We start from the raw sequence: 18,768 nt of genomic DNA, 5'->3' as shown, positions 1-18,768 counted from the left end.
TTCAAAAGCATTATTAGCAACATGTGCTTTAAGTATTAGTATTCATAAGGCAATAGAATGGACCCTATCAGAGCATTATATAATTGGTGTATGCTTCAAAATAAAAGAACAATTTTAATGCTGTAGCTGATTAAAGGGGAGCTAATTGAACCACTTTATATACTGTTCGGGGGTTTAACGACTAATCATACATTACAAGTAGGGCTGCACAATTGATCAAAATATTATCGAAATTGCAATTTTGATATTGCCAAGCGCAACATCAAAATTGCAGGAGCCCCAATTTTTTGATGTGTCACAACATGCCATAAATGAAGCATTGTGGTGTTGCAGAGATGCCCCGGCCTAAAAATCATTCACCAGATGTAAGGGAACATGCTTGTTTGGTACAGACCCCAGCAAACATCATTTTTATACTTTTTTTGAATGAAATGAGATGCAAAAATTACCATTCCCACTATAATTTACCCCAATATGATTTCTTTTGCATATTGTTCAGCCCTGCTTACAAATCTATCATATGTTCTGATTGTCAAATTGTGATCTTTACAGTAACAAGTATATAGCTGGCAAATGCAGTGCTATAAACATGGAAGCTAATAATAGCTCTAATAATTATAACTCAATGTCATAATAAAATTGAACTACTGAATACTTAGTGTTGAAATTTATATATATAGTATATAGAGTATATAGAACTGAAAATTTTACTTTGAAAACCATCTATTTGAATTTATGTGGTTTTAACTCCCCTCTTCTAATGTTTCACTAATTCAGATAAAAAAATACTGAAAATTATATGAATTAATTAATGAATTAGTCAAATTCTGACCTTAAAATTCATGTCAGGTTAAAATATCAAGTAGCTTAAATTCAAAAAGAATTTTAACTCAAAAGTTTTTATATTGGAATTCGTTTGAAATTAAGCAACTTGAATATACTTAAAATATACTTATTAGAAACTTGGACTTTTTAAATCCAGATTCATGAACCCTGTGTGTATAAAATGACAGAAGAGGGAAATGACACTGGACACTAGTGTTATAGTAAAGTCAATGTTTATTTCCACATTCTTCACCAGGTTTCGTCATGGTCTGTACATCTGTTAATCCAGTAACAGAGGATGGCGTCCCCAAAGGGCCATCCAGTCAGAATGCATTGATATCACAGCTAGCATGAATGTTCTCATTAGCAGTTTAGCTCATTCATTTGGCCTTGTTCAGAGAGATTTATTTTGTAAACATGGACATTGAGAGGAAATCCTGATAGAATTAATATAGAAAGGCCAACGTTATTAACAACATCTTTCTTTTGATTAAACTGTATAAAACAGGCAGGCATAAACTAACAGTAGAACACAAGCTCATATTGAACCATTCTAGGACAAGTGCAGTTTCACGACATGCAGTGCTTACCTAATCCATACTGAAAGTACTGCTCGTAAAGACCAACATCACATCAGAGTTCATAGTACTTCCTTTGCAATAGTATGTCAGACCACAGACGCTGAAGTTTTCTTCCCTGTGTTTCCACTGTAGGACAAAGGGGGATCACAGCAATTTCAAAGAGCAACCTCTGAGAATACCCAGTATTCATAGTCTGAGAGAAGAGAGAAATGACACCTGAAGCCTTTGTCGAGAGCACTGATCTGCCCTCGGTACAGTGTGTCGTGAGTAGGATGGCAGTGAGACCCTGTTGTTTTCATGTGCTGAACTACGAAGAGAAAACACATTTTAGAAGACAAACTGTCTCTGGAAAAGTCACACAACTGCCTAAAACTGTCCCTATCACATCATATGATAGCTCTATAAATGATTCTTATGGACCAGGGTGTTGTATCTTGGCTCTGAGCCCTCTCACTGAGTTAAATTGCCTGAGAAGCTAAACTCTTTACATTGAAGTCCGTTTAAATCAAAGTTGCATTCTGCATAGTTTCAGTGAAAAGTGAATTAATTTCCCTTGGAATAAATAACACATCTGTTGCATAGAGGTTTGATGCACTCCTAGAAAAGCCTGTGAGGATGAAACAAAAAGAAAAAAAAAAAATCCCTTTTTTTTTTCTTTGTTACATTTGCTGTGACAAACAGCCAGGTAGATTGACTCTCATCTAGGAGTGACTCAAACAGAACCAGTACTCGTCCCTGTCTCTGATATTCTTTGAAGAATATTTCAGAAACTTCTCATTTGACACTGTAAATGTTTGCATCTGGAGAAGTGGAGTCAAGAAAAACTGGAGGTAACCTTACAGGCAGGAAATTAAACAAGGGATATCCAAACATGGCCTCTAATTTAAACATTAAAACTATTTTATACCGCTGACGGAAACAAAGTAACCCAAACATTTCACAAGAAAAATATATTCACATCATATTGCATAAATATGTGCTGGAATGAGGTTAATGAATATAGATTAATAGAATCTCTCTCCCAGTATGGGCTGTATGTGTCATGCAATTAGCCCCAGTGCTCAGTAACGGATGAGGGAAACAAAATACAGAGACATGAGTTTAAAATAATTTCCACCTGTCATGAGTCAATAAATTTTTTTCTGCAAAAAAATTTAAGTGGTACTGTTTACCCATTGTGAAGGTACTGCAGCCTTACAAAGCAAGTGAATGCTACACAAATTGCATGAAGCAGAGATTGCATTATCTGTGTATGATGCTCTATATAATATTAACCCACTTTGATGTTGTAATTTATCCATAATCAGGAAAACAAATACGTCTTTGCAGGCAGAATTCAAGTAATGTGACACGTGACTGTTTCATTCTAACCACTTAATTTAACATTTTACCACGATATTCCTTAATGTGATAAGCCCAAAATATATAAGAGGTAACTAATGTATTGTACAGTACAATAATACAATAACAGCAGCACAGACTGAGTTACCATGAGCCAAAGAAACGCTCTGTAACAGAAAGTAAAAAATAAATGACATTGGCAAAGTATTCGGAGTGTAACAGCATAAAGAAAAGAAAAGAAAGCAGATTTAAATATTGGCAAATAGGATGTAAAGATGAATGCATTAAGATACACAACTCAGGTGATGAGGGGGAATGTTTCTCGACTCTGGGCGAATTCAATAGGACAAAACATTCAGAGTTTACCTGCTTACAAACATCAGAATCAAATGCAGGAAATACATGTGGTACTGGTGTGTTTGTAAATCACTTGCTCCTCCTGTGAATGTTTGTGTCCTATTAAAAAGCCTGAGTGATAAATGCAAACACAAATTGTGGAAAACAACCCGCATCCTCTGTAGTAGTGTACAGTACATGTAGAGCTTTGGAAGCTTGGAGTTGGAAAGCAGTAAGCCACAGGACAGAGGGCGCGATCATGGCGCCAGCTGAGGTAGTAGTTTGACTGAATATGAACTTCCCAGCGACCCATGGTGGCAGCTTGAAGAGAGAGGTGTAGCTACCGGTAAACCCGAGTCACTGGGCTGGCGGAGTGGACCAGAGAGGAGGGGGCTGTGGCTACAGAGTCCCCACTCCCATCACTCAAGGTCCATGTGCAAAAGATCTTTTTTCCTCAAAGGAAGTATAACTGCTCCTACTAGAATGAACTGTGTTAAATCTCTTTACAACATGCTTTTATGTCATCATCCATACAATGAGAAACATTCTCAACCCTGTTTCCAAGGTTTTCTAGACTGTAATAAATTAGAAACTGATGTAGTTTTTGTTGTATTTAATATCGCAGTTTGTGTGAAGCTGTTCGACACAGAAGATGCTGGGAGTAAAACCAGCTCGGAATGGTTCGCTGTGACCACGGCAGAGGTTAATGATGCTGCTTAGAAGCCAGTTTGTTGTCCCCCCCTTCCCTCAGTGGCCTGGTCCAATTAGGGCAACTTCATGAACAGACCATTATCGATGGAAGGGACAGGCATAGGACAGGGGAACTGAAAGAGACTCATGTCTGCTGTGAGAGCAGCCATCGCAGCAGGATCATGCTCTATCTGTGTCCTCAGAGCAGGGTCGATCTTCTCCAAGCGTCGCTTGATCCTCTTTGCCTCCCTCTCACGTATCAGCCTAGCTTGCCTCTTCTCAGGCGTCTCGTTGGCCCTCTTTAAACGCATGGCCTCCCTGTCTCGCTGCAGCCTGCGTGCCCTCTGCTCCTCCGTTTCCTGCATCCTCTGCATGCGCTTGGCCTCCCGGTCCCGCAGCCTCCTCAGTTCCCTCTCCTCATCCGTCTCACACGCCCGCTTGTTCTTCTTTGCCGTGCGCTCACGCTCTAGACGCTGCAAGCGAGCCTCCAAGGGCTCGTTCTTCCTACGCAGAGCCCATTTTCGCAGCGGCGACTGGGCCTCCACTAACTGCTGATAGGCCACACAGCTGTTGCACACCAGCAGCACCCCGGCAGGATACACAGGCATAGGGCTTAGGATGTCGGGGATAGGAGGAAGGCCTGAGGAAGAGGAGTTAAGAGCATCAGGGATAGATGCGAGCGAAGGCCCTTCAGAGAGGAGACTGTCGGGCAGTGAAGGAAAGGATGGTCCTTGGTCAGAGCCTGTGCACGGCCCTGGGCCTGAGCACGGTCCAGATCCTGGGCCTGCGCCATGACATGATCTGGGGCCTTGACACTGGCTCGACATGTGGCCAGGTCCCTGGCAGGTACGATGGCCTTGACATAAGTTGGGGCTGGGGTCAGGTGCTTGACATGAGCGTGGACCCTGACATGAACTGGGGCTGGGGCCTGGTCCATGGCAGGAGCGAGTACCGGGGCCAGGGCTGTCCATGGGGCTGCTGGAGAGGGACTGGGACATGGAACAGGTGTCCCTATCATCGCTGACATCCATCCTGGTTGTGTCGAGGACATCTTTAAGCTTCTCCCTGTGATAGGGGACAGAATTAATCAGCTTGGTTAAAGCGAAACATTCTTTCTTCGAAACATGATAATTTCTTCTTTCCTGAATCTGATCTGATTCTGTCTTCACCCTTGAACTGGTCAAACTGCAGCTGAGTGAGGCACAATTTAAAATTTAACTGCTTAGACATGAATGTTATAACTTAATGGCACTTTTTCAGATGTGGCTTTCTTTGTTTCGATTCATATTTAACTCTCAAGACACATATCTGGCACAAAGGGCCCCAAACAGTCACCTCCTACATTCTTTATTTTACAAGTCATATAACAATGTGTTTTTTCCCTCTCCAACACAAATGATGAAATCATACTGCCCACACCTTGTGTCCAAGCTACTGCCACCAGTCTGTACTGTCACATCTTTTTAGATGAGTGACATGACTTTAAACTATTTTGTCTAAAAAAGGAAAAGATGACTCATTTCATCTTAGTTCCCCAAGTATTTGTTACAGAGAAGAGCAACACTCTGTCACCAGACCCGTGGTTAACTAAGAGAGAGGTTGTGCACACTATTAACACCCTTACAGGCGGTGACAGATAACACTATGGGGACAAAACATCAATGACATATGCTTCCAGAGTTACTTTATTCACAGTTAACTGTAGCTGGCTGTAACAACATCAAATGGCTGTTCCACACAAATCTAACATGCAACCTCTGTATATCTTTATATCTGTGTTTATTTATTTTATTTTAATTTAATTTATACGTACTTACGGCGTTATCTATCTTACCTGAAACTGCAAATCATGATAGCTTATGAATATTTTCTTTTCTTTGCTTTTTCTTTTCACTCCAGTGAAATTCACATTACCACTTCTTACAGTGTTAGTCCTTCTACTGTTTGTTCTGACCTTGTCAGTGCTGTTTAAATTTGAGATGTAATAGTAGTTGCTAAGCAACATGCAAGTTTATTTCCATTAAATCTGTCATTCCAGAATTAATTTTATTCATACCTCCTGTTCTGCATCTGGCTTAATCTCACATTTTGAGAACCACTGCTCCATTGTGTTCGAGTGTGCTGCATTATTGACATATTTTCACCTTTTTTATTTTGTAATGTTGTTTGAGGCGCAAAAAGAAAAACTCCATTCAATCTAAATATTTGCCTGATGAAGAATTGTGACCTTTTCCGACTCATTTTTTAATTTATTCGTTTCACTCCTGCCAAAATCATTTGTGATGTTTTATGAGGAAGCAGCACTATTAAAAACAGATTCTCCTGCTGAATCAGTCATGTCTGCTGCCTTTGTCATATGCTGATGAAGGGATCTTTCGTAAGTTACTGATAGATAATGTTTGAAGTATCAATAAACAAACAGCAAGAATATGATAAGTAACAAAACAAAAAAACACTGAGGTAAACACTGTATTTTTTAAAATTAATTTTGTGTATTTGTCTTTTATGTTCTTGAAAACAGTGGAAACAGCTGACTTAACAATTTTAACTGCTTAATTATTGGCAATATGTTATGAATGTGAAGTAAAACAGTAAAACATATAAATGCATCTATATATACACATATATACACAGATTAATTCATCTAAATTATCTGTAAACTTCTTCCACTGAAACACATGAAAGCAATGTGCATTGATGACCTCAGACAAGAGCTACAGTAGAAATGAGCCGAACCTGTTGAAGTTGTTGGTGTCTGTGAATCGTGCGCCGCAGACAGCGCAGTTGGAGAGGCGGTCCTCCGAGTGGATGAGAAGATGCCGTCCAAGTGAGCCAGGCGAACTCAGGGCTCGCCCACACACTGGGCACACATAGCTCTTCGTGTTGCTCATCATAGTCGTGTGCTGTAAAAGACAGCAAAACAAGATAAGAGCAAGAAACTAGGAAAAAAAAAAAATACACGTTAAAAGTACACCACCAATATTAAGAGATGACAACCGTCTACTTTCCATTGTAGTTGGTTCTCAAAATTTAAAACAAGAACAAAAAAAACAATGTTTGTATGAATAACCAGACACATGAATAACAAAATTAAGTTGAGCCAGTTTTCAAAATAAAGTCTCTAAGTAAAAACTAAATTACAGGACATTTCACATACAGTTTTACAAATAATTTGAGCAGCATTCAAATGTGGTACTATGTGGACTACTCAGTGCCAAGAACTGGTCTTGCCGTTATTTACTTTATCACCATTTAATTACCACTGTAACAGCATACGGTTCACAAGGGTTAGATCGGCAGACGCTGTAGTAATCGCTAAACATTGCGCTGATGGAATGCACACTCATCTTTCAGCAACTTTAAGGACCATAAACTGCGTGGCATTTGCAAAAAAAAAGAACAAAAGAAAAAAAAGTCAGATCGTCGATGCTGTGAGTTCTGAAAATGCTGAAGTAAGGTATAAATCATCTACTGAATGTGAAGTGACACATTGGTGAAGACACGTATAATGAGAATGGAAGGTGTTGATCACTGAGAAATGAGCGATAAAGAGCCTGTGAGAAGTGATGAAACGCAACTAGCATTTGAAAGAGAGAATTAGTCATCATTTACAACCAGAAAATATAGAATCATCCTTAAAATATTTGAATCTGATTTTTTTGATCATTTGAACTGTAACCAATTTAAGATTGTATTAACTTGTAAACCAACTCTAAGCACTAGATTGGATCACACAAGTCAACACCTTCTCCCAGAACCTGCATTTCCCCTAAGTGCTGATGCTGAAAGCTACTTAGGGAGCTTTAAAAGGTGATGACCTACAGTGGTAGGTACCTTATTAGAAACAAGCTGCAATAAAGGATCTGTACTAGATTAGGACAGACGAGACAATATCGTTTTCACCTGGTAGACATGGGAGATGAGCTTCTCAGGGCTGCTGAAATCCAGCGTGCAGAGAGGACAAACAAAGTTGTTGATGTGGTCTGCCCCTTCCTCGCTCTCCTGAGGAAAACCAAGCACCATTAAAACACATTTTGGAACAAAATCAGTGCTATATGCAATATGCTATGTGTAAGTATACCTACATCACAACATCTCTGCAACCTAATTTTCACTTCATAGCAGTGTGACAGGATATCATATCCATTTTGATATTATTTTACAACAATTTGTAAAAGTAGATTAAACCATATTTGAGTTATTGTATACAATCTTATTTGTAGAAGACTCGCTGTTTGTATCTTGACGGGTGTGATTTAAGTATCAAACTGAAGCGGGCCTTTGCGGAGTCATTACTCCTTTCACCTTTCCAGTTGAGGCATTTCTGCAAGTCTTAGATGATGATGTGTTGAGTGTATGAATGAGCAAAATTCTCACAAGCCCCAGTGACTCACTGAGGGTGACATGATGCTGTGTGCTGTCACAGATGTGACTCACACACAAGCTGAAATACAGAACCTTTTCAAACAGAAGGTCTGAGCATAAAACATATTGGTTGCTACCAGGGGTGTTCTCTTCAAGTCCATTCAAGTGTTTGTCATTTTTATTTTCAGTTTTTATAAATTGGGTAGCAGTCTACTTATCAGCCACGACAGCAAGGCTGGTATTGTTTTCACCTTGTGAATCTGTGTGAGTGTGTGTGTCTCATCATGGCAAAATGTAGTCCTGGAGACACTGTACGACTGACTACTGTAGCGGAAACTACCACAGCGGTGATTTTGAGTAATTTGGCAGGTCTTTACATATCTGTAGATCTGGAGATTTTTTCAGCATGAAGCATCACGATTGTGCAAGCTACAGTCTACAGTAGATGTAGCTGAGATCACAATGAAGGCCAAGCATGAAAATGGGTGTGGTTTGAGCCATGAGTAATGAGTAGTCATGTAATAATGTAGTAATGACTACAGAGTAGTCGGAGCATCAACATGTTTACGGGCACCACGGCTGTTTGATCCCATTGCAAGATGTTCTCTATCTTCCATCAGTTTGTATTTTAAAGTTATAACAGATGATCTGATGAGAAGGAACCACTGTGAAAATGGCACATATGACAGATATCCATTCAAATTATCTGCTATTTTTCTCTAATTTGGGCAACACATTAGCTATGAAAACCACAGTTAAATGGATCTGTGGAGCAACTTAAGCTAAACCCATTAAAACTGCAGCAAATACTGCAATACTACATTCTAATAACTAATATTTCACACAGAGAACATCTATACCCAAATTAAAATTCACATCAACTGCTGCTTCACGCACTGGTGATGGATGACAAAACCTCTGGCTATTAAGCTTATCATCACCACAGCCTACAAAAGGCTTGTCACCATTGCAGCCACATTTCTAAACATGCTAGAAACATACTATGCACCACATAACTCAAAATGAAACTGGGCCTGCAGAGAGATGAAGGGCAGATCCTTGTCAATAATTTATCTCTGTGGAGTTTTGTTTGCACGTTCATGCCGCACCACCGCAGTGTAATATATATAGGCAGCACTCAAACTTATTAAAGACGAGGCCAAATATTATGAACAAAATAAACAATACCACTATGAAAAGAACTAACACTGTGGCACCATCATAAAAACACACTAGGATTAATGTGCTCATTATTCTTCCAGCCCATTTTTTGATGTTTGGTGGGGGTACCAGCCCACTCACCTCTTTGACTCCCGCTCCTTGTAGGCGGCACTGTGTTCTCTTGGTGGTCATGTGGTCGTCAGCTGAGGTGTTGGAGGACGAGTCTTCACCGTGGTTGTCAGGATCACTATCGCTGTCTTCTATGGAGGCAAACACAGCCCTATCAATACAGACAGACAACAAAACACAGAGCAGGGCTTACTCTCACTAACACCCCTCAGTCCGAGGATGTTCCTACAGAGTCCATCCCGTCCTTCTCTGTCCCGTCCCTTTATCCTGTACCTGAAATGCTATCCTGCCCGTGGACTTCCTGGGAGTTGTTGCTGCAGCATTCACTGTCTTCGGTGAATTCGTCCCTGCCATCCATGTTAATAGTGTGCTGAAATCCTGTGATGCCTGAAGTGTGGAATGGCCCTGGAGATAGAGAGACAGTAGCAATCGGAAGATAAGTGTTTCCCATGGGCACGGTGGACTGTTCGGACTGGAGAGAAAAAGTGAGGAGATCTCCCGTGATGCTATTAACAAAAGTCAGGGGATTGTATGGGCCACACCTACAAGAAAATATATGGTTAAAACATGAGTAGTGAGCGAGATACAAAAAAAGAACAACATTTACCGTATATGATATATATGACGATATACATCTATATCATATTGTCTATCATCAGAGATTTGGCAGTAGACCATTTATATTGTGTATCTGCCTGTTTAATATTGTGGGTGTATTTGCCCATGATTGTTATTAAGTTTTTAATATCATTTTTGCATCAATTTAATAAAGTGCTTTGACATTTTTCATATTTACTTCTAATCTACTGGATTAGTCAAAAACAGTCATTCCTATCTGGTTATATTCCTCTAATGATTTTACACAAAATGTATTGTATCACTATACTGTATATATGCAATAATATACAGTAATAATATATATTGTATAATTCCAAGCTAAGTACTAAATGAAACTGGTATGACAGGCAAAGAACTGGAATTAATAAATAGCTATAAATAAATAACTTTTATGTTTGTAATTGCATAAAAAGGTGTGGAGCACATGAATGGAAAAACAAGCCTATCTCTGAAGTTTTGCAATATAGAAGACTGTTTTTGAATGACAATGTACTGCAATTTCCTGCATACCATGAAGAATACAGGCAGTGGGTGTCTGCACACAGACAGACGCCCCTATGACTGTGTACCATAGAGGCAGCTCCTGTCGTTGAGGAAATCATTTCACAAACAACCTGCTTTTTAAAATAAGATGAATCATGATATTTAGTATGGAGCTAATGAGCTAATGTCAAGAAATTAAGTAAATTAAGTGAGAAGCCTTCTTTTACCCATACACTGCATCCTGCATGAGTGCTTTATCTCCTTTGCCACATAGAAACATTTACTGTTAAAGCATACCACAAGAAGGTGTGAATTTTTCAACACAAGTGCAGTCACCTATAGCTGAGGGCTCTTGTTTTGTCCATGATGTTAAAATTCTTTAAGATTTTTGGAGGACATAAAATGTATCCAGGCCTCTCAGAACAATTTGCGATTTGGTTAATGATCCATGGTGAATGGAATGATCCAGATTATTGCAGTTAACAATATATGGCAACAAAAGAGAAACCTATAATCGGAACAACACAGTCCACCAAAAAAAGAAAAAAAACAAAAACAAAACTCAGTTATTTATACAATTCTACATTTTTCTCAAGACTTCTTGGATTCACTGAAGACGTGGACCACGAGACATTCTTCATCGATAAGGCTGCTTTCATATGAACAGTCCGACACTGGAACGTAATGAATGCTAAGCCAGCAAGGCAAGCTCACTAACATACGTGCACACACGTTAACTTCATTTGCATCCCAACCCCCATTTTTTCACACACATATACCCTCACAGATACATGCCTGCTCTGTTCGACAGCTATGCTGCAGTCCCACGGGGGAAGCAGGCTGCACTATTTTCCTCTAGCTAACTGCCTTGCAACTCACTGTGTTTCTCTCTCTCTCACTCTCTCTCTCTCAGTACCACCCACACACTGAACAGCCTGGCTCGCCCTCTGTCCTCCCTGCTTGTATGTAGCTCTAGCTACCTCCATATCTATACCATCAGCTCTGAGGGGGAGGATAAAGCTTCATACCATGACAGCCCATATGTGGCTCATTTAACTCCTTGTGATGCTATTCTTTGCTTTATAGTTGCCCTGGTGATTGCAGGATTCGATAAAATACCTTCACTTTTCTTATTATTACACTTGACCCTGCAGGCCTATATTTAACTGCCAAACACTGCTTTATTGGAGACATTTTGTTTGAAAGCTCCTCTGGTATTCACAAACAAGAACGTCCCACTTCCACTTCAGATAGCTGAAATTAATGAAAACTTAAAATCCAATTTTCTTCCCCCGTGTGCTCTCTCTCCATTAACACAGAGCAGAGATGGGAGAGAGATCCTGACTTCAGTTACCTGAGTCTGACAGAAGTAATTACAGCCCTTGTCACAATCCTGAGGTATTGCACGCACATACACACGCACACACACTCGCGCACACACACACACACACACACACACACACACACACACACACACACACAAACACACACACTCTTTCTGTATATTGGAGGAAAACAGAAGTATAATCTTGAGGTTTGTCAATCTACTATTTTGCTACTATTGGCTGCTACTGGCGAGAAGTTGGTATGTGAACGCAGTTTGGGCACTTTTCCCACAGAAATGCAAGCATTCATAGCACTGGTAGAGTGGGGTCGGAGTATTGAACTATGAACTACTACAACAAGCTTGCTTCACGGCACATAGCCAATGATTGATGTGTGAGAGATACCCATCCCCCCACTGCTAGGGCTCTGTCTGTACATCTGTCTCTCCTCGACCCCCCCCCCCAGTCTCTGCCACTGTGATGTTATCTCTGAGTCTGTGTGTCTGTAGGCAGGAGGTGACGCAGTGTCTGACTGAATCCAGACAAAGAGACAAACTCATCAGCCAACAGACACACAGAAGAGGGAGAGAAGAGGAGGAGGAGGGAGGGGAGGGTATGGGGGGGTAAGCGCGCAAAACAAAACAGACAAAAGATAGAATGCCAAAACTCTACTCAAACACCAAGCAATGGGGGTCCTGTTGAATTCACCCCCCCCCCCTTCTTTTCAGCCGCCGTCCCCTCCAAAACACACACACGCAGACACACAACACTGTCTGAATCTGCAGGAAGTGCAGGGGCCTCTGTCTTCCATCCCCACACACACACACACACACACACACACACACACACACACACACACACACACAGGATGGTGGGCCAGACATCTGATCAATTCTCACTCTGATTAACTGGTGACCTGATATTACAGAGAAGAGGATGAAGTGATTAACCATTTTTCTTGAAGAATACTTTCTCTGGTTAGTTTGCTGCCTGGTATTAACCTCAGTTCCCCTTGAGTTCTCCTTCTGCTTGGTGATTACAAAAAAAAAGTAATATTTACATACTATGATTCGGCCACAAGACTACACTGTCATCATGAAAGCACACAGCCATCACATATAATCAGGAAACATTTGTGCTGAGGTGCTGCAGCACATGTGGGGGAAAGATCTTATTTTTGAGTCTTTGAAAACCAAGTTCAGAAACTTGAGAGAAACAGGTGCACGAAAGGCTGGACTTAAAACTGTACTTTTCACATGAGATGAAATGTAATAAACAAAAAGTTCTGTAAGCAAAGATGTGTCCACTTACTCAAAAATATTAAATGTTTGTAATTTTTAACTTTTAACTCAAAGAAACAGAGTTTTTCAGGGTGTATACTGAAACCACAGTAGTAGATCCACCTATACTGTTACACAAACTAACTATTTATGTCAACCTGAAGGACTCATTCCCCTTTTCTGCAGAGAACATGCAGTAACTTCGATCCTAATTAACTCTTATATAATGCTGTTTCTCCTGGTGTTGTTGTACATCAAACTTAAGGAGGAAAACAAATAACAACACAGACAGGACTGATGTATTATTGTCTGGAATTCCCTTTGTGTGTGTGTGTGTGTGTGTGTGTGTGTGTGTGTGTGTGTGTCGGCCCGCCCGCACGCCTGCCTGTCAGACTGTCTCCCTGCCTGTCTGGTCTGTCAGTCTGTCTGTCTGGTCTGACGCTCTCTGGGGGGGGACAGCTCTGTGCATGTGATTCATAATTCACATGAAAAGGCAGGTACAACAATCAAGGCAAAGCAAAAGAAATTCAATGCACACAACATGGTGCCTGGACACTCCAGTGATATGGCAGGAGGTACGGCTTGTCAGTCGAAAAAGTGTTGTGGCATTTGTCACAGCATGAAGTGCACTAACATATGCTAACACTGCATTGTATGGGGCCCTCCTGAGAGTTTTCAGCTCCCACTCTGGGCTCTTATAGAGGTGTTACAGAGCAGCAACTGAGCTAATTAGCTCACAGGGATTACTGCAGTCGCAAGTGCAAGATGTATTTCAACAGCAGTTTAAATAAACTATGTTTAGAAAGGAGGGCTGCAGCACACATAACTTCAGTAGATTACACTGGGAAATCCCCTTCTGCGGACTGAGGAGTATTTAAGAGGTCAGCATGCTGTCCACCAACAAGGGGATCTAGGGGGCAGAAAGGCCAGAGGCAACGCCACGAGGGGGGGCAACACCAACAATATACCCACATCAGGGGTCTCCCCAGAATTCCTGCTATCCGTTTCAATACAATCAATTTGATATAAATTGGAAGTGGAAAGATGATACTAGAGGCTGCAAACCAACTAACGGTTATTTTCATTATTGATAAATCTGCTGATTATTTTCTCAATTAATTGATTAATGATTAGGCCCATGAATGTCAGAAAATAGTGAAAATTAATTTCCCACAGCCAAAGATGACATCTTCAAACAGACTACTTTATCTGACCAACAGTCCAAGCCTTACAAATATTCAGTTTACAATGATATCAGAGACAAACAGCAGATACAGAAGCTGACACTAGATGATGTTTGGTGTTTTTGCTTGGAAGGCTTGATTATCAAAATTGTTGCCAGTTAATTCTCTGTCAATTAACTAATCGATCATGAATAGACTTAGTGTAGCAAGAAATACTGTAAATAATTCATTCTAAAAAAGGAAGAAAGGGAGAAACAGAAGCACTGATTTCAGCAAAAGCTGTCATCTTAAGACACAAAGCAATATCACCTGTTTTGAATAACTGGCGCTTTAATCAGTTTTGCTGACTATGTGCTCTCAATTGCTTTCCTGTAATCTTGTACTGAAACTGACATGTCAGAGCAAACTGAACTGACATCAAGCAGATCCTCAGAGTGTAAAAGCTGAAACGCTTGTCCCCTCTGATTACGGTTTAATGTCATGCTAGTCAGGGTGTGACTTTAAGCCTCTTCATAACACCTATGACATATTCTTGTCAGGTTAATCTACAGAAATGAGCAAACAGAAATATGGTTAGCCACAAGGCCTGACATACGCAGACTAACTAGAGGAAAATGTTATCAGAAGGCTTCTTATGAATCAGTCTACTTAGTAAACACACAAATGAATGATATGCATTTTGAATCTCGCAGCATGGCACTCAAAGTTTGCACAAATGATACATTTGAAAACAGAGATGTTTACATGATTAGGTTGCAAGACCATGTATCTCATGTTTGGCAAGAGCTGAACGTGATGACCATCATTCTACATTACCAGTTTATGAATATTGCTTGCTTTAAGTTTGTCAAAGTATTAACTTTAAGTAAGTACTGAATGTTTTCTAATGCTTTTTTGTATGTTTATTTATTTATTTTTACTTATTGACTGGGTAACTTATCATTTCATTTTTTTTTGTATTTACCCAGAATTTAAATTTAATTAATAGTTTACTTCTATTATGTCCATATAACTCCAGAACAAGAGGCGAAATAATCAAAAGGAAAAAAAAAATCATAGCTCAGCCAATAAAGACTCGTGCTGTATTGTCACACTACAAACTACAAGCCAAAATGAAAGTGAGATATCCATCACCACTCTGACAAGGAAACGTTTTCATGCAAACCCAAATCTATAAAAATACCTATGATATTTAAATGTAAGCTGCTAACATAAAATAACACGACAGAGTATGTAATGATATGCCATGATGAACCCTGTCTTGATGGTTTAATATATTACGGAAAGTAATTACAACACTGCTCGCAAACGAAAAAAAATAAAAAAATAAAATCAATATATTCCTGTCAAACAATCAAAGAATAGACGGATAATGGACGTGACATGGATAAATAACTCGTGGAATGGCATTAGACGATACCTGGAATACCTACAGTTAACTTTGAAGGGGTTGGTCTGTTTTCGCCTGGACATATTATTGCCCACTCCCGGTAAGAATGAAAAAAACTGGTATCTCCTCCTCACCCCGGACTGTTACACAGAGACCATCCAGGTGTATTCCGCGCTGTGAGGACAGATGATGAACGAAATACTAATAAATAAAAAAATCTGATCAAATCATTTACTCGGTCATTTTCTTGGGTTAAAAAAAATAAAAAAAACGGATTCGTAAAAGCGTCACATTCTTGCAGCCGTTAAGAGAGCCCCGTCTCCAGCCGACCAGGGGGGTTAAAATTATGTCCAGAGACACACCGAGCAGCCCCGAGCCGCTCCGATCCCGAGTAGCTGGCACCCGCGCACTCACTGCAGCGATGCACGAGCTCAGCTGATCTCTAACGTAAAACCGATGAAGCCACACCGAACAGGATTGTGGGATATGCAGGGGCGATGGGGAGTTCATGTTAAAGATACTCTGCTGCGTTCAAGTCGTGTGGGAGAAAAGACGACGATGTACAAAAACCTCACTTTTTAAAGGCAAGTCATAGTACCTTGAAGTGTGTGTGTGTGTGTGTGTGTGTGTGTGTGTGTGTGTGTGTGTGCATATATACACACACACGCACACACATATATATATATATATATACACACACGCACGCACGCACACGCATATATTTATATATATGTTGACTTGAGGTGACACTGTTTCAGTGACCAAATTGTTGACCAAATGTATATTTGGCATTTCCGTTTTTAAATTTGTTTTAGTAACTGGCCAAAACCATATAGGCTACAATTTTTGATATTCTGTATCTTTAATAAGAATATGGGCTGATAATAATAAGCAGTGTATAAGTCTGATTGTCACTGGGATGCGTCTGACTAAACAGGACTGTGGATGTAGATGCAATGAAAACTGTTGATAGCATGGATTACTCACAGTAACCAGAAAACTGTTTCTGGAAAGCCATATTGCTGTTCAAAATTTTAAATTCTTTTTTTAAAATGCTGAAAGCATGAAAAATTTAATTCCACTCACATCCATTAAATTATTGTTTTGGGTAGCAGCAGAAAACTAAGAGGTAGGTATCTCAAAACCTGGTCTCATTAAACCAAAACCATCAACATGGTTATATACTACTTGTTCTTAAATAAATAATATATATGTTTAGATTATAATACAATATATATCTTTATAATATATTTTTGATTAAACATGTTTTGTTATTTAGATGTACGGACCCTTTAAACTTAAGATGCTGTTCACAGGTTTTGAATTTTACTCAGCAAAGTTATGAGGGTAACTTTGTATTCCTGCGGTGTGAGATAGGCCTGTGTGAGTGAGTGTTGGTAGGAGTGCTGTTTATTCACCCAGATGATAAGCCTCTGGCCAAGCAGGAAGCAGGCCGAAGTTTAAAGACTGTTATAACAGTGCTGCATAATATTCAGAAAAAAGTCTTGAGGCCACATTTCCAATAGGAAAACTCACATTAACTAATATCATCATACACAACAATTAGCATCAATATCTCCACTCACCATTATATGTTTTGCTGTGGAATTTTAAAACCACCCTGTTCATTTTCTGCCACAGTCTGAACAGGTGTCAGTTTATGGGTACTCTTGATAATCTCTATATAAATGTTTGCTGAATATTGATAGCTATGGTTAATAATATCTAACATTTTTCACTGCAAGCCATGTCTTAACGTGTCCTTTACTCCTTAATTCACAGCAACACTTGGGTTGTAATTCTGTCAACAGGGTAATAAAATTTCACTTGTTCCTTGAGAAGCTCTGTTCGTTTCAAGAATTTGCAAGAAATAAAAGTCTGTATCTTGAGACAGGATGGACATTTGTCAAAGTAAGTCATTAGCTAAGATTTTTTTCAGTGTTTCCATATGAAATGAAAACAACTAGAAGAATGTAAGAAGGTACTTTCCACCTCTGACTCCCCATCCAGCAGATTTCCTGTTTTGTTACTACAGTTTTATGATCATTTTAACACAGTCAGGCTCCAAGCACATGCACAACAGGTTCAAGTCCTCAAATCACATAACAATCGCTGCATCTAATCCTAGGATTGTTAAAAGGACATTGGATAATCTTCATATATGACACTAACATTGCTTTTTGTTACACCACTTTGATTGTTGTTTTTGTAATTTAATCATTCATTACACCTAACTGCAACAGTATGTTATTTCCATCTGACTTTACGTTTGATCATAATGACTTTGAATACCATTCCCAACTCGACTAGCTTGATTTCAACCTTAATCTAAATGTTACCCTGTATCCAGCTTTTACTTACTTAGACTTGATGCGGTATCTACAGAGTTAACAAAGCATTAACCAAGCCCAACCTAAGGCACCATTTCTTGGACAGCACAGTATCAACACTAGAGGGCGCTCCCAACCACTGGACTGCTAATGTCATAACATTACATGTAGTCGTCATCACTGACTGCCACGAGTAAACGGACCGCAGCACGACATTGACAGGGTAAAAATGTATTCCTCCGCAAGGATAAGAGAAAATATGCCATCTCAACAAAACAATCTCATCGTGTCATTAAATTTACGACGTTTGCATGACAAGTGACCGATGCTATACATTAACGTTCAGACTGAAAGCCACGTTATGCACATTTATTTAGGGTCAAACAGCCAATCAGATCAATGAGATAACATTAACGTAAGCTAGCTGGCTAACATTAACAAGCCTAACGTTAGCCCTTTATTGTCAATGCGAGAATGATGGAAGAGAAGAAGCTTACTAGCTAGACAGCAACTAGCAAGTGATAAGCAGGATTAAAAGTACAGTCACCTAGCTATATTTCTCATGACCATGAAGACACAATTCAACTATTACCCATGGTGTCCAGTGAATACTGGCATATCAGATGGGAGTCCCGGGCAGAGGTCCTGTGGTACGAGCTAAGGTTAGTGTACGTTGGTGATGAGGTTGAGCTCGGTGCGACAGCCAGTCCGCGCTTCTTTCACAAACCTC

At 39.8% G+C, this 18,768-nt stretch overlaps 1 protein-coding gene across 4 annotated transcripts; it reads right to left on the bottom strand.

The window, feature by feature from the left end:
- Positions 1 to 1,041: 1,041 nt before the first annotated feature.
- On the bottom strand, positions 1,042 to 18,762 carry znf821 (zinc finger protein 821). Of its 4 annotated transcripts, none has more exons than XM_023406409.2 (6): positions 18,631 to 18,762; positions 9,702 to 9,833; positions 9,441 to 9,559; positions 7,677 to 7,775; positions 6,510 to 6,676; positions 1,042 to 4,838 (listed from the first exon to the last, which is right to left on the bottom strand). In XM_023406409.2, exons 1-6 carry the CDS (start codon positions 18,632 to 18,634, stop codon positions 3,848 to 3,850), a joined length of 1,512 nt encoding a protein of 503 aa, XP_023262177.1. In that variant the 5' UTR covers positions 18,635 to 18,762; the 3' UTR covers positions 1,042 to 3,847. The 4 variants fall into 4 exon arrangements, with proteins under 4 accessions (XP_023262177.1, XP_023262175.1, XP_023262176.1 ...); XM_023406407.2 differs by lacking the exon at positions 18,631 to 18,762 and adding an exon at positions 15,752 to 16,201 and having other exon boundaries at positions 7,677 to 7,772; XM_023406408.2 differs by lacking the exon at positions 18,631 to 18,762 and adding an exon at positions 15,752 to 16,201 and having other exon boundaries at positions 9,441 to 9,556.
- Between the last annotated feature and the right edge of the window lie 6 nt (positions 18,763 to 18,768).

The sequence above is a fragment of the Seriola lalandi genome, unplaced genomic scaffold, assembly GCF_002814215.2.
Source record: "Seriola lalandi dorsalis isolate HSWRI2012SDOR001 ecotype SW California unplaced genomic scaffold, Sedor1 jcf7180002054306, whole genome shotgun sequence".
Taxonomy (NCBI): Eukaryota; Metazoa; Chordata; class Actinopteri; order Carangiformes; family Carangidae; genus Seriola; species Seriola lalandi.
This window is presented reverse-complemented; position numbering and strand designations above follow the sequence as displayed.